The sequence below is a fragment of the Ptychodera flava genome, chromosome 12 (assembly GCF_041260155.1).
Source record: "Ptychodera flava strain L36383 chromosome 12, AS_Pfla_20210202, whole genome shotgun sequence".
Lineage (NCBI taxonomy): Eukaryota > Metazoa > Hemichordata > Enteropneusta > Ptychoderidae > Ptychodera > Ptychodera flava.
In genome coordinates, this window is record NC_091939.1 from 40861759 (window position 1) to 40885171 (window position 23413).

At 36.2% G+C, this 23413-nt stretch overlaps 2 protein-coding genes across 3 annotated transcripts in view; one reads left to right on the top strand and one right to left on the bottom strand.

Moving 5' to 3' along the window:
* Positions 1 to 14583, top strand: part of LOC139145907 (RING-type E3 ubiquitin-protein ligase PPIL2-like) — a 33504-nt gene extending 18921 nt beyond the window's left edge. For both annotated transcript variants that reach the window (XM_070717356.1, XM_070717357.1), the window contains exons 15-18: positions 4550 to 4606; positions 5693 to 5825; positions 6258 to 6394; positions 13497 to 14583. In XM_070717356.1, the coding sequence (XP_070573457.1) occupies positions 4550 to 4606; positions 5693 to 5825; positions 6258 to 6394; positions 13497 to 13596 (427 nt within the window). In that variant the 3' untranslated portion in view covers positions 13597 to 14583. The remainder of the gene's footprint in view (positions 1 to 4549; positions 4607 to 5692; positions 5826 to 6257; positions 6395 to 13496) is intronic.
* A 798-nt stretch (positions 14584 to 15381) lies between these two features.
* On the bottom strand, positions 15382 to 22447 carry LOC139146316 (serine/threonine-protein kinase MARK2-like). The gene is made up of 9 exons (XM_070717722.1): positions 22235 to 22447; positions 21204 to 21311; positions 20113 to 20315; positions 19836 to 19891; positions 18965 to 19103; positions 18678 to 18793; positions 17962 to 18080; positions 16960 to 17137; positions 15382 to 16166 (listed from the first exon to the last, which is right to left on the bottom strand). The coding sequence occupies exons 1-9, from the start codon at positions 22445 to 22447 to the stop codon at positions 15382 to 15384; spliced, it is 1917 nt and encodes a 638-aa protein (XP_070573823.1).
* Between the last annotated feature and the right edge of the window lie 966 nt (positions 22448 to 23413).

A 23413-nucleotide genomic window follows, 5' to 3' on the forward strand; every position in this document is an offset into this window, starting at 1 on the left:
ATGTTACATCCTGACCTATACTGTCATTAATTTTGACCAACGTACAAACACGTTGCCCATGCGTCCGGTTGATGAGATATTTTGCAAAACGGTGAAGAAACTGGGGCCCGGGAGACATCGATGTCAGTCTTTCCGGACTGTTTACATGTAGCTTAGGGGATATCAAAGGAGATGAATCAGTTGGTTGACAATGAATAAAACATAACTTTTCGGACTTATTTTATGTCAATTTTGTCAATGTCGGACTTTTGATTCGTTTGAGAAACCAGAATCACCTACAGAGATGTCTATATTAAACATGGTAGTTTGTTGTGCTACTGTCGGCCTCAGTCGTGGTGTCTCTCCCATAAAATTTCGAAGCCATAGGTCTACACTTGTCGTTTCGATTCACAGGTAGCGGTACACCGATGGCCAGATATTGTACCATTCTTAAAACTAGTCCAAGCAATTTTACGACACTGCACTATTTGCCATCGTGTCTCCCCGTGAACGGCCTTGAACCTATGGACGTGACCATTGTTTTACTGCGCCCATTAGAGTGTAAACCCCTGCTCGTTCCCTGCAGAATACTTTTTAAAGTTCTGTACATCAGTGTACACTGTGTGTATAAGCCCTAAACTTATGGAAAGGTATTAAAGAATAAAGGGTCGTTACAGTTGCTAAAATTGCGAGAAAAACGGCACTTTTTACTCAAATAGAATAGTCCTATCCACAAGCGCTATTGTTTTAAATCACGTCCAGGCTGTGCTGTTGATTTTCATTCTTTCGTGCAATTTCATTCGTTTGAAGCAATTATCCTTTCATTTGACCATTCTGTGGAACTCTTCTGGATATGTGTTTTGGATGAAAAGAACTCTACAGTGAAAGACATAAACTTTGACGGTCATAGGTATACAATATCGGTTCGATGTGCGAAGATATGCAGATTACAAGTTATTTTAGAAGTTCTCAAAACCAGTAAAAATAATTCTGCGCGCCACTTATTGATAGTTTCTTCTTGTGAATGTCTTTGAATCCGTGACCGCGACCATTGTTTTCGAAGTGTTCGACGGTCGATGATCGGTAGATTAATGAAAATATATGTTACTGAACTATCGTGTGATTGTTTATTAGCATGGTTAGGTAATAGACGGTGTAGTCTGTAGAGGCGATACGGCGAATTCCAGGGACCAAGGGAGCGCACATCGCACGGTTTCTTACAACGAAAGAGCCGTCGGTTTCCATAGCTACTACGTGAAATCAGGCCTCACCGATGTCCCGGGCCGATGTCCCTGTCCTGATTCAGAGAACAACTTTCAAGCTGCGTGTTGAGGTTCAGATGTCCGATTTTTTCATATTTAAAAGGCTTATTGATTTACAGAGAACGCCCGTCTTGTTTTTAGCTTTAACTTAGCACATGATGGCAATTGAAAACCAAATAGCCAGTGGGAAAAAATTAGACGACTCGCTCTCACCAGCGGTCGAGGTCGCAATGAAAAAAAAATCGAAGTCTCTGAAATCGGTATCATTGCTCCGCCATGTTTATTGTTGGTTGTATGGCCAGTTTAAAGTTACAGACTTTCTTCAAGGTAAAATTCATATAATTGCCATACCGCGAAGTTTCCTGTGCATTTCAATATGTCTATTTGGAAGCAAAAGCGCCACGGACATTCGATCGATGGTGATGAACTTTCTCCAGGCCGTGACATGTCACCAGTTGCGAACTTTACCGGTTTTCGATACGAAAGATGCAACATACAGCGTTGTTCACGTTGTGTTTTGAGTTTGATATAGAATATAACAGGAAAACACTAACGATTAGAGTGACGATAGAGACCATGCCCGATACGGAAAAATTGACATCAACTACTTGCATTGAGCAGTGACCTGAAACTTCAGACTGATATATAGGCCTAAATGTCAACAATATAAAACATTGAAATGCCGGAGAAGAGAGGGAGAGAGAGAGAGGTTTACGCTGTCGCGAACTGATTATACTCTTTCGGATTTGACTTCAGTTTAGACGATACACAGACATCGAAAATGTACACCTACTTTCCAGAAATTCGACTAATCTTATAATAAAGAGTAGAACAAATCCAAAAGTGTTGGTTGAAGTAAATCTTCAGATGTTGGTTTTCTAAAGTTAGATAATACTTACAGAAATATGGTCATCATAGTCTTCTCTTAAAAACTATTATCTTCAACACCACGTTTCTTATGATGGGTGATGTAATTTTTTATTATTTTTACAAACTTTCAATGCATCAAACGCCATAAGACTATCTCATCTGCCTGTCAAGGAGTTACAATATATTTCCAAGGGCTGGCACACGATGTCAATTTACGTGTCGTCCGTCGAGCGGCCGGTGGCAGTGTCACAGATTGTTCCGTCTGTAATCGCGGCCACTTTGATTTTGATGTGACATCAACATGCGTTTGAGGTTTTTTTGTTACCTAATTTGTCGACCTCACAAAATTTCACAGTCCATGCTTTGAAGCAGTCTCAACATGGCAAACATGTCTCGCTTAAATTTCATCCTCGTCGTTCCAAATTAAATTCGACCACTAAATTATTTCGGCAGTTTTAATTTCCTATTAATTCGACGTTTTTCAAATCGTAATTATTTTTTTCTGGTCGAATTGATAGGGTTTTTGGTAGCAAGCTTATCTCTTCGTCGGACCAGTATACCGCGAGATGTAGTACTGTGTTCGGCAGCCATGGCGAAAGTGAATATTGTATGTTGGTTGTTGTTTGTTTTATGTTACAAATACCTGTCGCGTGAGGGCGTTTGAAACGCTTCTGAAGCGGCTCAGTCTGTCCACACAGCGATTTGCGGATAGAGTTAATCCCTACAACGGCTCTGGTCGGGCCGACTAAACCGTCTCAAATCTGAAACGCTTCAGAACCACTTCAGAGTGTCCACACATGACTTTCTGTGTCAGTATTGGCCCAGAACCGTTTCAGAGGCGTTTCAATGGCCTGTGTATGAACGGCATATAAGTGACTTGAAAATTGCTAGCAATGAAATAGTTGTGTGAATGAATACATGAATCTGTGTGTGTGTATGTTGGTTCCGTAAACAGATCTGTATAACATAAGATTGTTACAGAAATACCACAAAGGATGATAAGGACATTATCACAGTGTATCACCTGATTGGCATAGGGTGATGCACAGTGCTCATATCCAAGTGAATCCTTTGCAGTGTTTTTCAATAACCTAATCACTACACTTCTTACATTTATGACTGGGACATGAAATGGCCAAGTAGTGACCATTTCCATGAAATGTCACAATATTTCTTCTGATTTGTGGATTAAGTATGGAACACTATCCTTGACTTGCTCCTAGTAGCCAGTGCAACTCCATATACACAGCATAATACACATTCTGGCAATCGTCCACTGGGTCCCTTGAAACTGAAAGTTTCAAAAATGAAGACACAGAGGCATGCATAGAGTGCACTGTGCTTAGGGTGCCTGGAAACAGTCAATGTAACAGAACACCCATTCCCTATGGCATCTTAGTGCATGCAACAATATATTGTTCTCGATGATTAATATATAATAATGCCGGTATGTATCAAGACTACTGATATATCCTATATGGTTGACCATAGTTGTTGCTATGGCTATGCTACAAGGTATATCAATCTCGTGTATTATTTTTGGGCCAAATTGAAATGTGATATCTGATGAAATTGCCATTGTACTGTTATTCTATGAAGCAGTTGGAAGAATCGTGTTTCAACCTTCAAGATGTTACGATTTCAAGATTGATTTATTTGACTGTACACCGCAGACTGCCCAAGAGTTTGACCTGTTCATCGTGTTAACCCCTGACCCCTATGGAAGCCAATCTGGCCACGGACAGCAAAAAGAATGATCCAAATATTCAACATGCAGATCTTTCTTTTTTGCTGTATTTGATGATTTGTACATGTTCAGTAATATAGAACATGCTGACATTGTCGCCTGTGTTGCCTAGATACAGCCCTGCATAATGCTACTTAGTAGCAATATATATTGATCAATATACAAGGCTGGTCATAAATTTCCTTGTTGGAGATGACAACATCACTAATTTGCAGTTAATGCATGGTTTTAGGTATAACAAGCATTTGCGAAAAACAGCTGCCCCAATTTCTGCTGCAGAAAGGTAATGGGAACATGTTTGTATAAATACATCCCATAAAAAATCAACTTGAAAGTAAAGTGACAGAGGCAGTGAAGCATTAAATTTGATTAGCGATCTTTTACCCTTTAGATAACAATAGCCAATAGTCATTTAAAGAAGAAAAATATTCCATTGCAATTGTCATTTAAATCTTGACCCTTCAGTCCATTGTCATGCAAATGTTTTCACCATCAAAAGGTCATAGGGGATTCCTTAATATCTATGATGGTTTTACCCAGACAACTATTGATTTGTGTTGTACAGTAATAGACCAGTAAATCTCCGTGTAAACACATTGGTCAATTCGTTTTGCAGTCTCTGATAACAAACTGTAGACTTGTAAACTGGTGGATCAAGCCTAACATTACTGTGTGGTGTTTTTTTCTTCAGTTTTATCACATACAGATCATGCAGACATTTGGATAACAAGCATTCAGTCTTTGGCAGGTGAGTGTAGCATTTGTAAAGAGTGAAATTCTCAGTCTGATTTATTCCTTTCCATTTAAACAATAGCCTGGCGTCTTCCTTTCAGCCATTCCTACCATAACTCACTCTGTTACATTTGATGCCAGTTCTTCAGCTCATTTTCCCCCAAGAATTTGTTGATGGCAAACATTAATATCTAACCAGCGTTTTATTACCCCTGATAATTAATGCTATAAATTCTGTTATTTGTGTATGCAAAAGTAATGTGCAAGTACTTTGATCAATATTCTGCCTGATTGCTAAACCCTACAAAGTCAAATGTATGAAAAAATGTATATACATGTATTTTCAGATGGCAAATGTATGGAAGTGTTGTATATCATGTCCTGTTGTGTGTCTTAGTGGTACCACTATCCCTATTATCCTGTTTGCTTTGCATGAGCTCCTCAAGTTAGTTTGAATAAATTGTTATGTAGCGGTGTCTGTTTTGCTGGTTGTTCAGACATTTATGTACAATTTATTTTAGAATCACCGTCTTGTAATTATCTAGGCAGAGTAGCTGCCCCCTCTCCCCCCTCTCCCAATGTCTGAAATCCCATATATAAGAATGTATTCAGCTGTGGTTGCAGTGTTGTGATCTCACACACCTTTCAGACTAATGACATGTGAATGATGTACTTCCATTATTTTATGTAAACATTTCTAGCTGAATTGTTTACTTTTTCACCTTTCATATAACCTTGAATGAAGTGGAGAGCATTAGTCACCACTCACCGCAGTCACAGGGATTGGTCAAAAAATTGTCACATGGGAGGGATGCTGTGTGTGTCAAGTCGGGCCTGATGGGTAAAAGTTTTGTCCACCAGTGACAATACAATATCAGACGCAGTGGTATATTATTGTTGGAGCAGTGTGGAAAGCATGGTTGGAATGTGTACGTACAGATGAGACACAGTGCAAACATGAGTTGACAAATATGATTACATTGTAAGGAGCTTCTTTGATTACAAGCCCTTGTCCCAGTCTGGTTTGTGGTAGGGCCCTAATTCAAATGCATTGTTAAACATAGATAATAAACATCTGATTTCTTCACTTGATTTCATTCAGAGTTGTTGGAGGTTTAGAGGTACTGAATGCAATGGAAGCTGTGCAGACTGATAAAAAGGACAGACCCAAGGATGACATTACCATAGAAACAATCAAAGTATTTGTCAATCCCTTTGAGGAAGCAGATGAAAAGGTAAATCATATGTAGCATTTACTCTCAGTTTTAGTTCTTATGCGTATAGCTTCTTTCAGTGTTACACCAAAACTCTGGTGAAATTTGATGATGACTTTGTACCACATATACAGATGTTGTTGTATCAGTGGTATAATATATTTAAGTATTTTTAAGCCTGTGTAAGTAATGACACTTTGGAAGTCATCTCATCTCAAAATGTAAAAACTCAATTTTGAAAATTACAGGGCAACTGCCACATTTAGTGTAGGAAGTTGCAAATCTACAATGGACTCAAGCTGTTAATGAATAATATGATGTGCACACTGAATTATATTCACAATATCAATTACATGTATATTAGAATTTTAAGCAGTACATCTGCTTTTACTATGTGAATCAACATAACCAGCAATTATATTCTAAATTTTGAATCTTTCCTTGAATTTTCAGCTCAGGATACAGAGAGAAAAGGATGCCAAGGAAAAGAAGGAAGCAGAAATGAAAGCAACATCAGTTGTACCAAAGACAGAAGAGGCTCCGAAAACCTACAGATCTGGTGTTGGCAAGTACATCTCACCCACGCCAAGGTATAATACCATCATAGAATACATTTTAATTAATTAGTAATAATGACAATGAACAGTAGCCAGTAATAATTAACATATTTTATGCGTATTTTATTTCCTTTGAGAAAGAAAGGTTTAAAATAATCAGCCAAAGCTTGTTGTGTCAACACTGTTCTGTGGCTGGAGTACCTTGTGATTACACATCTTCTGCCCAACCACATACATGTCTGTCAATGTGCAGTGTTTGTGTTTCCATCTTGGACACAAATTTAGCTGTATAAGAACTCTTTGTATCTCCATGCAAAACAACATATTAGATAAGATTATAGCTAGAATACATTATAAAAACAGTAGTTTTCCTAGTACTGTAAATTTAATATTTTTTAGCTCCCATATATGCATATGTATATATGCAAATGGGAGGTATTCTTATAAGGTGGCAAAATGGCGTCTGTGTGTATGTATGTAAGTATGTATGTATGTCTGTTAGTCTCAGTCCAGATCAAAAACTCCTAAACCACAATGGCTGCCGTCTTAGTATTTGGTGTACAGGTGCACCTAGGGGTGGAGATGTGAATTTGTTCAAATGAACATGTCAGTGCCAAAAATATGCAAATGAGGGGGAAAAAAGAAAAATCCTGCAAATGGCTAAAACTCAGTAAGCATTGGTCAGATTGGGTTGAAACTTAGTATGCAGATTTGTTTAGGTATCCTAAATTATGTGTGCACAAATTAGGGTGAAATTTGCATGTTTGTATTTTTAGGGTATTTTTTTCATTTTTAGTCAAAAAATCATGTTCTCTGAAATCGCTCGTCTGATCGCTCTGAAAGTTAATATTCATGTTCCTCAGGATGACCTCAGTCTAGTTTGTACAAATTGTGTTGATATTATCATATTTGTAATTTTAGGGCAATTTTCCCAATTTTTGGTCAAAATTTTTTTTATCCAAAAAGTACTGATCTGATAGCTTTGATATTTGGTATACAGGTATCTAAGATTTATCTCAATATAATGTATTGAAGTTAGGTTGATACTGGAAATTTTTTTAATTTTTTGGGCAATTTTTGCCATTTTTGGTCAAAATTTTTTTTCTCCTAAAACTACTGATCTGGTAGCTTTGATATTTAGTGTACAGGTTCCTAGGGTTTATGTTAATAAGATATATTGAAATTAGGATGAAATCTGCTATTTTGTATTTTGGGGCAATTTTTGTCATGTTTGGTCATGATTGCTTTGATATTTAGTAAACCGGTTCTTAGGGGTTTATGTTAATATGATGTATTGAAATTAGGTTGAAATCTGGAATTTTGAATTTTTGGGGCAACTTTGCGAAACTGTCAATTTTACAGGGATATCTTTCATTTTGTATTTTCAAGATTGTTTTCGGTAATTTTATACCTACTGGAACTAAGAGTATATAATGTGGTGATTTAGTAAGCATTTGATATGGTAAACTGTATTTGGTGTTGAAATGAGGTAAAAAATCATTAGAAAACATAGCTGAGGTGACTTTAGCAGGTTTGGTTTCCAACAAATATATTCCAAATTTGTTCAATGTTTAAGAGTATCAAGGTTGTAAATAGTTAACACACTTCCTGTCATCTGGTCATTGTATATCTCATGCAAAGATGGTTAATACAAAGAGATGGACCATTTGATATCCTGGGGGGGGGGGGGGGTTCCTGGCAGATTTTGAAAAAAATCCAAACAAATGTCAATAAAAAAATCAGCCAGAGAAGGTTTGACAAAAAGAAAAGGTGGGAGAGGGGGAAAAGAATGTACAATGGATCGGATAAAAAGATAATATACCTCATCAATCTTCCAGACACCCCCTTTATCAAATGGTCCACCCCTGATGTATTTTTGCGGGCAATTAACCATGCAGTATATAACTTTATCTCTTGTGTCATCATCCTTGTGTAATTGGTTAAGTTTGTAAGTTGTTCCAGATGTGGATGCACCAGTTGTTCTGGAAGAAAACAATGTTTACTTTTCCCTGTAGGGTTTCTGAGTTAATGATTGTTTGTTGAAATCTCTCCATGTATCTGGTGTGTGGGCAAAATGTAAACATTGGTTGCATGTTATGTATTTCAGTCTATGTTAAATATTGTAAATGAAAAATCAAGAACAGTTTGCTGTGTGCTTGTAAAAGATAACATATTTGTCAATACATAAACTGAATTGCAGATTGATTGTCTTAAAAATTATCACAGAAGTAGAAAAGGAAAAGAAACTAATCAAATTGCTGTAACAAATTCACCCTGAGTGCCTGCTCGCCTATATTTAACTATTTTATCATTACATTCAGCTGTTTCTTATATCTTTATCACTCTCCATGGGCCAAGGCACACTTGAGGGCCAATGTCATCACTCTGTGCCAGTCTGTGTATGTTACATACAATTGTTGGCTTGTTTTGATAACTATATGGGAGCGAACAGTGACATTGCCACTATTTTTAAATATTGTAAAATAATTGCCCCATCACAACTTTTATGAAAGTAAGCAATCTGTGTGATGTTATTTGTGTTTGAGCGTGAAATATCATAATCACATTTCCCTTTTTAGCTACTATAGACTATAGTCTATAGAAGCTATTGGGATGGGTATCCGTCCGGCGTCCGTCGTCAGTCTGTATGTATGTATGTATGTATGTATGTATGTATGTATGTATGTATGTATGTATGTATGTCCGTTTGTGAGGCGTCCGTCCACTCAAATATCTTGAGAACCGCAGTACTTACTGATTTGATATTTGTTGTGTAGATGAAAAATATGATTTTGAGAAACTATTTTTTTTAATTTTTTGATATTGTTGAAAATAGGCAAATTAATGCCAAAAAGGTGTTTTGGTAAAAAATCTTCTTCTTCATAACCGCTGGTCAGACAGCTTTGTTATTTGGTATACAGGTCCCTAGGATAACCCAACTTAGATTTGTCCAAATTGTGATGAAATATGCAAATTTGTATTTTTAAGGAATTTTTTTTGTCATTTTTGGTCAAAGTTTGACTTACATTGTATGTAATTCTTGTACTGTATAAACCCTATCAATTCACCCAGAAAAAAAATAATTAATATGATTTTAAATAATTGAATTAATTAGGAAATCGTCAAAGCCAAAATAATTTTAGTGTGGAATTATCAGAAAGTTCAACTTTTTTTTACAGTTCATCGTGAATTGAGGATTAAAACTGTAAAGGCAACTTTCCTGAATCCCAACTTTGATATATTCTGAACCACCATTTATGTTATCGAAAAGAAATTGCTCATAATAGTTTGTCATGATAGGGTGGTCAAATAAATAGAGATAGAGAAAGTTCTAATTTCCATTTATGGTTGACTTGGTAAGGATAAAATAAGATTACTTTTTGAGGAAAAAAATAGAGTGGTCAATTAAAAGAGTGGTCAAAGTGATAGGGTTTTTATGGTAAGCTGGGCTGTAAGATTCCTCATGTGCTATTTATAGCAATTATGCAATCTGTGTAAACAGTGCAATGAAAGTGTAACATGATTCCTTATAATGCTTTTGATGACCTTGAACTTCTTAAGTTTCAAACATTTGTCTCTTCAGTGTGCTTTCTCTGAGTACGTACAGTCTCAACTTATTCAACAGAACTTACTTACAATGTTAATTTGAAAGTTAAAATGTCCCTAGGATGACCTTAGTGAGATAATTTCATACAGTCAGGAAATACTTAATTTTGTATCCATGTCTATAGTAGCTTCAGGGACTTTGGCCCTATGTTTACAATCATATGTTGGTTCATTTTGGTTGTTTACTCTGAGAGAGTAAGAAGACTAAGGCCACTCATGGCGAAATGACTAGCAAAACAGCCAGTCATTTGATGAAATTGTAAACAGTTTGGTGATTAACTTTGCTGACAGCATGGGCACTGTAAAACTGAAATTGGAGCTCCCCTGTTGAAATGTCCAAGATACCACTTCCATACATTACAGCCAGTACTCAATAATTAGTTTATTTGAAGCAATCCCTCTTTTATTGGATCACTGCTGTTAGTGTTATAGAATCATGTATTTAATGCAGACAGTGTATCTCAGGGAATTGAAATCAGCTGCACTGTTTTTTGTAAACCTAAAGAGACACCGTGATAAGGCGAAAACTATGTTCAAGAAAAATAATTTTGGTCTACAGACAATAGTCTGTAAGTTACAATAACACTACTTTTTCCCTCTGCTTATCGTGTAGATATGACAAATAAGTTGTCTTGACAAGACGGTTGTATATGGACTGGTGTTATGCATGGTAATATTATCTCAATCTTGAACACGGATGCCAATAGGCCAAACCCGGAATTCGAATCGACCACGGTACAATAAAGCCATGTGCGCAAACGCACACAGACGTACGTGTATTTCCATACGCGTTCAGTACACATGTGGGTTTGTTTGTACCGGCATCACGTGATTATTTTGGCGTACTGAGTATGTAGAACGGCGTACGCATCGCGTCCTTTTTATTCCGGAGTAGAACCATTGTAATCTCTCATTTACAACCCTCTCTAGCAACAGGGGAGCCCAACGGCCAGTTTTACAGTGGCCATGCTATCAGCAAAGTTAATCACCAAACTGTTTACAACTTCATCAAATGACTGGCTGTTTTGCTAGTCATTTCCCCATATGACTGGCCTTAGACTTCTTCAGTCCAGGTCATTTCCAAAATTGGCGATGCTATACCATATTATGTTACATATAATGTAAAAATTGTATTTCCTGGCAACCTTAAGATGTGTCCATGGTTACGTACGCCATAGTGTGTTGAAATCAATCTTGCTATAACTCCCCCGTGCACCATTCACAATACTTTTTCGTGTATTGTCGTAGATCTGTGTAAAAAATATTGTCAGTTGTGAAAGAGGGGTTTTGCCAACACACTTTGCGTTGCACATTTCATGGGAATACGGATGTAGTTTGTGAAATAATAATTAATCGCACCGTATTCTGTCATAATCTCAAACAGTTGTGTGGCCACTCTGTCAACATACATTTTCAAAATCACATACTATTTTTAGTCTGAGTCAGACAACCACAACTTAGGTATCATTTTAAAGCTCTGACATTGCTCTTACTGTTAGTGAAATGCCATATGCGTACCTATACAAATAACCTTGAAAAGAGTATTTCTAATAGAGATGACGATTATCTACAACATTATTTTTGGTACTCGAGAGAAATCGATAAACTGGCGGTAGAAATGAATGGGAAATATCTCGACTGTGTTTTTAGCTCCGCTGTCAGCGACGCGGAGCTTATCAAATAGGTTGATTTTCCGTCGTTGTCAGTCGTCGTCCGTCGTCGTCCGTCGTCGTCCGTCGTCGTCGTCGTCGTCCGTCAACAATTGCCTTCTCCTCTGAAACCGCAAGTCCAATTGCTTTGAAATTTTATAGGCAGTTCACTGGGGTGACCTCACTTAAGTTTGTTCAAATCGTGGTGAAATTTGCATATTTGTATTTTTGGGGCATTTTTTGCTGTTTTTGGTAAAAAAATCTTCTTCTCTGAAACCGCTTGTCCGATTTCTTTGAAATTTAATATGCAGTTTACTGAGGGTGACCTCATTTAGATTTGTTCAAATCTTGGTGAAATTTGCATATTTGTATTTTTTAAGGCAATTTTTGTCATTTTTGGTAAAAAAATCTTTAAAAATCTTCTTCTTCAAAACTACCAGTCAGATAGCTTTGATATTTGGTACATATGTCCTTAGGGATGATCTATTTCAGATTGTTCAAATTGTGCAGAAATATGCAAATTTGCATTTTTAAGGCAATTTTTGCCATTTTTGGTCAAAAAATGTATTTCTCAAAAGGTGCTGGTCTGATAGTTTTGAAATTTGGTATACAGGTTTCTACAGATGAGCTAAGTAATATATATTGAAATTATTGTGAAATCTGTAATTTTGTATTTTTGGGGCAATTTTTGCCGTTTTTGGTTAAAAAATGTGTATTTCCAAAACTACTCATTTGATAGCTTTGAAATTTGGTATACAGGTTCCTACGATGAACTAAATGATATTTATTGAAATTATGATGAAATCTGCAATTTTGCACTTTTGGGGCAATTTTTCCGTTTTTGGTCAAAAAATGTGTATTTCCAAAACTACTCATCTGATAGCTTTGCAATTTGGTATACAAGTTCCTACAGATCACTTTAATGATATTTATTGAATTATGATGAAATCTGCAATTTTGTAATTTGGGGGCAATTTTGCCATTTTTGGTCAAAAAATATGTATTTCCAAAACTACTCATCTGATAGCTTTGAAATTTGGTATACAGGTTTCTATAGATTAACTAAATGATATTTATTGAAATGATGATGAAATCTGCAATTTTTATTTTTGGGGCAATTGTTGCCATTTTTGGTCAGAAAATTTTATTCTCAAAAAACTACTCATCAGATAGCTTTGGTTGACATGTTCTTAGGGATGATCCGATGTGATATATTCAAAGTATGATGAAATCTTCAATTGTGTATTTTTGCAGCTATTTTAGCCACTTTTTCTGGCCACTGCATTGAGCTATCAAAGATTTCCACCTTCTTCATCAACATGTGTCAAAAATAGTTATTCTCTACATAAACACAGCGGAGCTATATCGGCCGCTAGGTCGCTTGTTCCATTACCGGACTCGTTGGTGGCTATGATCTTGTGCAGAACATGTAGATCATGTTGACATAGAAATTTGTTGAACTTCATATGACAGAGGCTTATAAGCGGACAAAAATCCCACTCACTCTAGGCTAGTGATTAGTGACCCTGACATGACCTCTACTTTATTAATGATGTAATCTGGTCAATGATTGGCTTATAGTCGGAATACGTTATCATAATGAGTCGCCAATTTTGGAAATGACTCGGACTGTTCTTACTGTCTCGAAATATGTCTGGATCCATACATTAAATTCAGTGGTTGTTTAAATGATATGTCTGGATCCATACATATTTGCAATAAGGGTTGAAGGGATGCAAACTTGTTATCGTTGCTATGTTTGTCTATCTCAAAGATGATCTCTGTAATTTCACTTGTCTCTATAAAGTGTTGTTTTGTTGCTTGTACATGCAGTGTTATTATTAAATGATACAAAATTTTACTTGTTGTTTTTGTTTCAGCACATCCAAGAGATTAACGGAAGAGGAATCCACATCGTCATACACATCAAAAAAGAAAGCAAAGAGTTCTGGAGGATTTGGAAATTTCAGTTCTTGGTAACAGTATGAGTGATAAGACCAAACATTAGCTGAATATTTTGGAAGATTTTGGAAAAAGATGCCCTCTCTGATATTCACTTTCAGAATTTGAGCAGCTGTTAGAATATAATGAGAATCTGACAGACTTGATGACTAAAGATTGTCATCAATTTTTAACATCAAGTGTCTGATTTCAGTTCATACCCAATTTGATGGCAAGAATGGACATTTTAGTTTAAACCTTTGTCATTTCCAACAGAAGCAAACATACAATAAATTCATATAGATTCCTGTTATTGTATTAATATTCCCAAAGTACATGTCATCCCATTTTTCCTGTAAAAAAGCATTTTCCATACTGTATGATGTCGACCCACTTGAAGGACAGGAGACTTTATGAGGACAAAAAAAATCACAGTTCAGACCAACATGCAGTTTTAAGCTGAGTTGATATTAAATGTGATTGTAAATGGCTGTCAATTTTGTGGTAAAATCTTCTTTTTAAGTCGCCAAAAACCAAAGACCTGTGCAAAATAACCATTATTTAGTTACAGATAAGATTTGGCATATACTTGACTGCAGAATAGAGACAGTTAGTGTCATAACTCTACTCTCTTTTATTTTGTGGAAAAAAGGCTTTGATGACAAAATTTATGGCATATGCCAGAAATCACAGAACATTTACAGTAAGACCTATTTGAAGAGACTCAGTGTCTATACTTCATAGCTCACATGAATGTTGGCAGGGACAGGTTTTACTGTAATACATGTGAACAGCACCAAAACACATCAATTAATATTTTGGTCAGCTCAGTAGAATACAAAATTTCTTACACCGATGAGTAAAATAATGTTACAAGTTTGTAACTTGTCCCATTGAACATGCATATTCCTGCTGTGGATTTACTTGATACATATAAAATGCCATTTTATAATATTTCAGTTATTTTTCCCTGTAAAAGCATGCAATATGTAATAAACTGAATGTATGTAGCATTTCTACATTTCATCTCTTTGTCTGGGTATATGTGATTGATGTTCTGTCAATACATCACATTTTCACACCAAAAAGTTATGCAATATTTTACCACTGTTTAGGATTTTTCTATAATTCTTTTAATAATTTGGACCAAATGAGTAGCATTTTTCATAGGCTACACTTTTTGATCAAAATTTTGAGAAAAATCTGAAAAATGTTTGGACCTGAAAAATTGTCTGGGCTGTATTTTATAAAGGTGACAAAAATTGAATTTCAGGCTCAAAGGGTTAAGCCTTGCATCCATGCTAGCTGTCTAGAAAAGCTGAAAAAGTTAATGCTAAAAGACTTGCAGTAATTTTCAGAAAAGAACATTCCTTTATTACAAAAGAACAGAGAAATTTCCCAGTGTGTTCTGCATTTACAAAGCCTGCATTTTCATCAAAATTATACAAGATAGAATATTGATGAGATTGTTGTAGCTACAAATAAATACCAAACACAAAGTCTTGCAGAAGTCAGTGTCCTCAAATATCTGACTTCTCATATCACAGTAACATGTCCATTTATGCAGCATGTCATCACTTTCCCATCATCTTCTTTTTGACAAGATGAGGTTTGTTTTAAGTTATCAACTTCCATGATTGCAGTGGTAAATATGAAAACTAGTTGACCACAACCTTTGCTGGTTTGTGCTGAAGACTTGGAAACTTTTGTGGTTTGAATTTTGTTGGTGTTGCCATGTATGGTGAAAGATAGCGACTGTCCTTAGCTTGGTAAGGGCTTTTCACTTCAGTATCTTCATTGTTTTTGCTTTCCTATGAGTGTATGTCAAAGAATTTCAGTCAAGCTTTTGCAGTGGTTTTCCAGAGCTTGTTTAGCTCGACGTCTCATGAAGCTATCTTGTTGAGATTGGCTTTTCCTGTTTGCATTCTTCATCTTCTGTTGTGACTTGCTTGGTGGATCCTTCGACTCATCCTGTTTCTTTTCTTTTGAATATTTGTACCTGAACGACATGGTGACTGGCTCTTCTTTGAATTTCTCCTTCAAAGCTGGTGGCAACGCTGGGAGAGGTACTCCAGTACCAATGTTTGGTAAACCAACACGGGCTTCTGCATGGCTGAGGTTTCCCCGCTGAGACATAGCTCCAAGTCCATGCAATGGTCCCAGTGACATTGCTGCTTTTTCATACTGTTTAGGTTTCAGGTAGTCTTTGTAATCTCCATACAACATGGGGATACCAAGTAATTTCCGTCGCATTTCTCGTCGTCTTTTCTCTTTTTTTTGTTCCTTAGCATTGTTCTGTGACCCTGGTAGTGTCCCTTTTGTTTGTTTGCTATAAACACTCTTTGCAGTCAAGCTCTCACCAGCTGCTTTGACATCAAGTATTTTCCTGTCTCGAACTTCATTAGCACTTTTTTTCTTTTGTTGAAGTAGTTTAGACAATGTGTACCTTGGTTTCTGCTTTGGTTGAGTTTTCTTTTTCAATGTGTCAGTGGTATTGCTATCTGATGGAACAGCGCCCTCTTGAGTTGACTTGGACTTACTATATCTGAGTGCATTTTCACCATTCAGCACTAGGTCTTGACAATGTGCAGCAGTATTGACCTGTTTGACTGAATAAAAAAGATATCTTTTTTTTATTCATTTTTTCTTTCATTCTTACACATCTGTTGAAAAGAAAATGCAAAGTTTCTGGATTCAAAATTAGTTCTTCATATGGCAGTTGGTAGATTTTGTACTAGAAATTAGTGGGCTGTATATTGTTGTGAACACCATCACTTTACACCATGATTGGAACCCAGGAACAGAAACAGCAGGAACGAAAAAGAATTGTACAATACAATACTGAACAAAAGCCAGGGACTGTGATAGCTCTATAACTTGCAATGCAGCCAGTACATATGACTACCTGTACAGTGCTTTTTGCACATTGCTAAAACGAGTTAAAGTTGCTAGTTTCACATGATTTTCTAATAAAATACATTGATGTAAGAGTCATTTTGGCATGATTACAAAGATAATATCCCTGTACTCCATATCTTGAACAAAAATCTACAGACAGTTAAGTTGTTCAATCTAGACAGTGATAAATTGTACTCCGTTTCTTCCTTGTCAATCAAATTACTGTTGTGTGTCTCTGCATATTGTTTGAACTCTTACCATTCTAGAAATTCATATCAGTTTACACTGAGCTTTGTTGTTTTGTAGAATTATAGCAATGGCAAAATGCCCTTGACTTTCTATGGAAATCATCTACAATAGCACTTCATGTAACCTTTGCACATCAATCCTTTCAATGCTCTTGTATCAAGTAATACTGCACATTTGTCATGGGAATCATATATTCTAAAGTTGAAATGGACTTGTCAGTTGGTTGTGTCACTTTGTTTTCCTATCACATCTCACCTGGAGATAGAGCAATTTTCCTACCAGTTCCTGGTGCTTTGTACATTCTTAAAGATGGTGTTTTTCTTGAAATCAAGTCGTTGTGATCGGACTGGAAATCCTCCACGTTATCTTCAATGTCCTCTATACTCATATCTTCTGGCGAAATGCGACATGCCTCTGTGAATTTCAACAGCTTCTGTCAATGGAAAAGGTAAAACTGAAGTTTTTGGAAGATAAACAGTGAACATGTGAATGTCAGACTCTACTTGTGTGTAGTTATGTTTTCAATATCAACTTAAGTAGTCTGCCATAGACAGTGGGAGCAATGCTTGTATACGTATACAAAATTCACATCTACAAAACTTCCTCCAGCAAAAATATAGGTCTGTGCCAGACAGTTTTGTGTACACAGTTAGTTCAACTGACAAATTATTTTTATCACTGACAGGAATTACATGAAGCAATTGCTCAGGACAAAAGTTCTAAATCTTGCACTTATTTGCACCTTTTGACATGGAAAAGTGCCTGAACAGAAGTAAAACTGCATAATTCAACTGTGTGTACTGGTTAGGAATAATTTGTCACAAGTCAGTTTACAGTGCTTTTCATTTCAAGACAAACCAAAAGAGCATTTCATCTTCAATATTGTAAGTGTTACATTTATTGCAGTATCTTTCAGTAATTGGGGTTTTTGGAACAGTGTGTCTCCCTTTTTCAATTGCTAGATCATGATTGCTAATGTGAAGTTTGGTGAGTAATTTTCTTTTCTCACCTTGTAATTGTGTTAAGTAGGATTCTAATCTAAAATGATGTTTAATTTTGCGTACATTCTTAGTTTACTATTTTCATCAGTGAACAAATTTTTCCAAAAGACGTTCTGTGTGTTTCTTAAAGTTGTTTCCATAAATCCAGCTGTAACTGTTTGGTGTTTCAGTGATGGAGATATATGTACACACAGACTTGTCTCTGAGTGGATATACTCAAAGATGGATATTGTAAATTGTATGTGCATATACTGACCTGTAATCTTGGACTCTTAGGTCTACCTCTGGTCATCCAAGAGTGACGTAGAATATCATTTATTTTTAGCCTGGATAATGGCTTAACCCTGAGTAATTTACGAACCAGCTCCTGGCAGTCTGGAAGGAGGTCAATGAACTCAATGTTAGTGACAATTAGGACAAGCAATGTTTTGGTCTTTCTCTTTTGAAGTGATGGTTGTGCAAACATAAATATCTCAGTAAAAGTTGACTTTATCAATGTTGGACAGGTTTGAAGAGTACAATAAGGGCAACTTAAGGATGGCTAATAAACAGAAAATGAGTGAATAAGTCCTAATACTGTATTGGGTTGACGGTCTGTAGCAAATCTATCACTGTTCACCCTCAACAGTATGGTCACCTCTTTATAGTGGTCACTTTTGTCAGATTTGAAACAATAAAAGCCTCTGTAGAAACAAAAACCCTGTTCCACTTTCAATGATATCTGCATATGCCATACCAAGGTAAATTATTATCCATGCATTCTCTGGGGTCAACATTTTTACTTTGAATGATAAAAATAAATGACATCCACATCAAAAGGAAGAGATTATTTTCATTTTGACCGTTTGAAATGTATATATTTATATCAGTAATATTCCACAAGTTTCACTGTATTACAAATAATCTCAGGATAAATTATGGAAGTATTTAAAAAATGCGCAGGAATGCATAAGGAGCTAGTGTGGTACTCACCGTGTGTTATCCATGGTTTGAATTCCAGCTTTTGTCTTGTCTGTTCCAACAAGGTCTTCAAATTGTTGTCATTAAATGGAAGTTTTCCATTTACCATGGCAAACAAAATCACACCTCTGAAAAATAATTTAGAGAAGGAAAAATTATTTATTCAATGAATAGTGCAATGAATAGAATCTGCATAAAATTTTGCTAAATAATAAATTTATAACATCATATTGAAAGGAAACAAAATATTAAAAAGTAACACAATATATATTGTAGATCTCATCAGAATATTGACTTACAGACTCCAAACATCCGCAAGTTTTCCGTCGTAGTGTGTTGCATTTAAAATCTCTGGAGCAGCATAAGCATAGGATCCACAGAATGTCTTCAAGAGATGTGATTTGTTATGATTTGGAACCCTGACAGCAAATCCAAAATCTGTTCAGAGAAAAATGGGAATCATTCAATAAGATTTCATTGTGTGCATTCAAATATTACAAGACAATACAAAGTCTTGGATACTAGAATGTACTGTACAGTACGGTAAATCTAATGAACAACAGCATTGATATGTGTTTACCCCTTTCATCACAATGGTTTGGTCCAATCCCATTGTCATCAATGGTGATTTTGGATTGATTTACAGGAAATGGAATGAACAGGTTAACTTTGTGAAGAATTAAAGCCAGGCCCTCATACCTCTTTAAACATTGGTAGGCCCTTTTTGTTTCTATGACAATGGTGGACCTCTTTTGAGGGAAACAGGGATTGATGGGATGTAATTATACCACTTGTGCATTCCTAGTTTTCTGAAAACTCTGACCTGAGCCACAGTCCTGGGTCTACTGTAAAACATATCTTTTCAGCTAGCAAACATTTTAGCTGATAAAATATGTCCATCAATTTGCTACTTGAAACTCTCCCCTATACTTGGAATGTCTTTTTAGTTAAATTCAAAACATGCTGATTGCAATGAAAATCTCAGACACTAAAAATGCGTATAGCTTATTCAGAGTATTTTACAGTATGTTTCATTGGATACAATGATTTTCGCTGACTATATTTTTTCTACTATCACTGGATATTGCATGTAAGAATACAACAAAGAAGACAGGCACGGCAAACATGTGTTATTAAATATTTCTAAAAGTAATTGAACAGTAGACCTACCTGTAATCTTGACATTATTGTATTCATCAAGCAATATGTTTTCACATTTTAAATCCCTGGAAGATGAAAGTGAAAAAGATTGTGAGACACGTTTCAGTGATGTACTTATACCTAAACAATGTCTTGGATATAATGCTTTATGCATATTGCTTAAATTGTGTTTGCTGTCAACTACAGGTAGATACAGACCCACCCTGACCCTCTGACCTTTGACCCAACCTCATGCTGAAAGTTCATAATGATGATCCAATTCAACCAGACAGTATCAGTAACTCACCTATGAACAACATTGAGTTGATGGCAGTGTGCAATTCCTAACACTAATTGCCGGAACATTTTCCTGGACATCTCTTCTCCAATTCCACCAAGACCATTTTTCATGGATGTGTTGTTGATGAATTCTAACAAATCACCCCCAGCTGCAAACTCCATGACCAGGTAAACTCTGAGGTCACTATGGAATGTGTCGTATAGCTGAATCTGAAGTTAATGAAACATTTCAGAAACAAACTTATAAATATGAATTTTTTACAGTTTCTAACAAGTGAAAACTGTAGAACTGTTTATCAACATTTTTTTTAAAATGAGGGAAAAGATGCATGTTTATATATTATTACATCGCATGATCAAAGCGATACATACAAGTGGATTATGAATCATCCACAGTATATTGCAGTCTTCTCTCACCAGTTCATGTGAACATCAAAATAGCCACTGTGTATCCATCAAATGGCAATTCATTGGAAAACACAGATATGAACTAATATTTCAAAGGTTCAAATTAACAACCAGTCATTTTTGTATAGAGTAACATAATACATACATACATACATACATACATACATACATTTCTACATACATACACACACTCACACACACACACATACATACATACATACATACATACATACATACATACATACATACATACTGTACATACAACATAAATACACACACATATATACCTACATATGAACATACATGCATACATACATACATACATACATACATACATACATACATAAATACATACATACATTTGTACATACATACACACACATATATACCTACATATGAACATACATGCATACATACACAAAGGCAGATAAACAGTATGTGTGAATCATGTAAAACAAGACCTATTAGCCAGCATCCTTTTTTTGCTAATTTTGCCAAGTGTTTATTAAGATGTCACTAATCACTTTCCCCATATTAACAATGGCCAAGATGTCTTTTCAGCTAAATTTAAACCCATTGATTGCAATGAAAATCCAAAATTGCTAATAAAACATGCAGTTAATTTTAAGTGTTTTACAGTATAAACTGTCATGGTGATTCTGAATATTACATGTCAAGTTAATTTCTTACCAAGTTTTCATGTCTGTATGTACTCTTCATGGCTTCGATTTCTCTGGGTAGAAATTTATGTATGTACTCTGAAGGTGCATCCTTCCTAGATATTATTTTGATTGCAACCTGACAAAAGATGAACAAGATACACCAAAGTTTTACCACTACACTTCAAAATGGTAGTCATGTCTGAACTGGCTATGCAGTATTGTATTAGAGAAGGGGGTAGGGGTAGACCACAGTGGGCCCAGTAATGTGGTTGTTGTTGTTTGTATTGTTGCTTATGTATATATTTGTCTTGTTGTTGTTGTTGACTAGTACAATTCAAAATACATAACTAGTGTGTTGTTGTTTCAAACTTAATGTAGATTGCATAACAAACACCACAAGGACACACTCATTATTTGACCCAATACAACTCTCTTCCAATTGTACACTCTCTACCTATGCTAGTGAGGTATTGGGAGAGATTGTACATTGGCAGACAGTTACACCAGGTCAAATAATGATAGTGTCCTTGTCAGTAGTGTTTCTTATGACATCTACATTACGTTTGAAACAACAACGACACAATAGTTATATTCGTTGAATATTATTGGTCAACAACAACAACAACAACAACAACAACAACAAAAACAACACATAAACACAAACAACAATGCAAACAACAGCAACAACCAGATATACTGGGCCCACTGTGGATATAGATTTTTTGTATAGTTGACCTACAGAGATATCGGTCAGAAATAAAACGCGAGATGATCCCGGGCCAGTTTGTCGTTTCAATCACAGTCTCTCCATCCACGTGTTTTAGTAAAAGACGTGTGAAGATTTTTTTCCTGAAAATGAAGAGTGGAAAGACCGACTGACAACCTGGTGCGATAGAAGATACAACGAAACCCCGAAACTGACCTAGGCCTACACTAATAAACTGCATGAGCAAAACATATGAATAATGGTTAAAGTCGACTACAATTTCAGTTTTGAACACCGGAAAATATTTGAAATAGGCGATGGAAAAGGTCATTGACGAGTTATTCGGTACTCACCATATTGTGGTCTTTCTTTTTTAAATCATAAGCCAATTTAGCGTTTCTGTCGAACTTGCTTTCCATTGCTTGTGCCAATTTCACTTTGGCGTACGCTCCGCTACCTAGAGTCCGATCGGAAAGAACATACCCGTGACGTAAACACTCCTCAGCCTCCGTCGAAGCGTACGGAAAATGCTTTTCCTCGTAGGTGTACGACGTTCTCTTGGTCATCTTGCTTCTTTCCATGAGCTCATTGACAACGGCCTTCTTCGCTTGATGTACAAACTTTCAAACGGTAGTTACTTACCGAATTTGTTACTCACAGAACCACCCTTTCACAGCGTAAAACTTGCATGATTAAATTTGCGTTCAGCGTATACTTCATACTTGGAAAACCACTGGTGAAGGTGTAAACATTCATTTACACGAGTTTCCTTTCAACACAGATGTTCACAAGTCATGTTCTGTTTCCATCACGAGTCATGTGACAGGGCGCACTCAATGTTCCATGGTTCCTCTCGCCCGACGCGACGCGTCGACGCTCAAGTTCGACGCCGATGTTCCCGTCACCAAGGTGATGGCCACGACATGTAACGCTAGTATTTCACTCAATTTTAAGGTATCCTAAGGAAGAGATCTAGACATCAACTACTTCATCAGTGTGTTTGCCGATTCATTGCACCACAGGATATTGGAATGACCCACTTTTATTCCTCGGTTAAAACACGCCCGAAAGGATACCTGTTCAGAAAATTTCTTCCTCATTCGATGTAATTTTCCCATGTGTAGGCTAATCATCCGTACTATCAACTTATATATCATGACTAATTTTCTTTTTCCCTTTGAATTGTAAACACTTTGATGTTTTTAAGTGATAATATGAAAAAGGCAGCGATAACTTGTTTAAATTATTGAAGCAACAGCTTTTTTGAATATGAGATGAAGCAGTGATGTATGATTTATCAAAAGTGAAGAAGATTTCCGTCGCTGATGGTGGTCATGTGATCGTCGTAGAGTTTTCTTGCGCTTGTTGGTCTTGCATTGTCGATAGGTCTTCGGCAGAAAGAACAGGTAGAGATACAGAAAGTGATGTAACACTTGAAAGTTGTATTAGAAAGAGGCTAGGAGAACCGAGGGCAAATATAGAAATGAAGTGTACATCTTATTGTACAATTGCTTAGGGTTTCGTTACAGTCC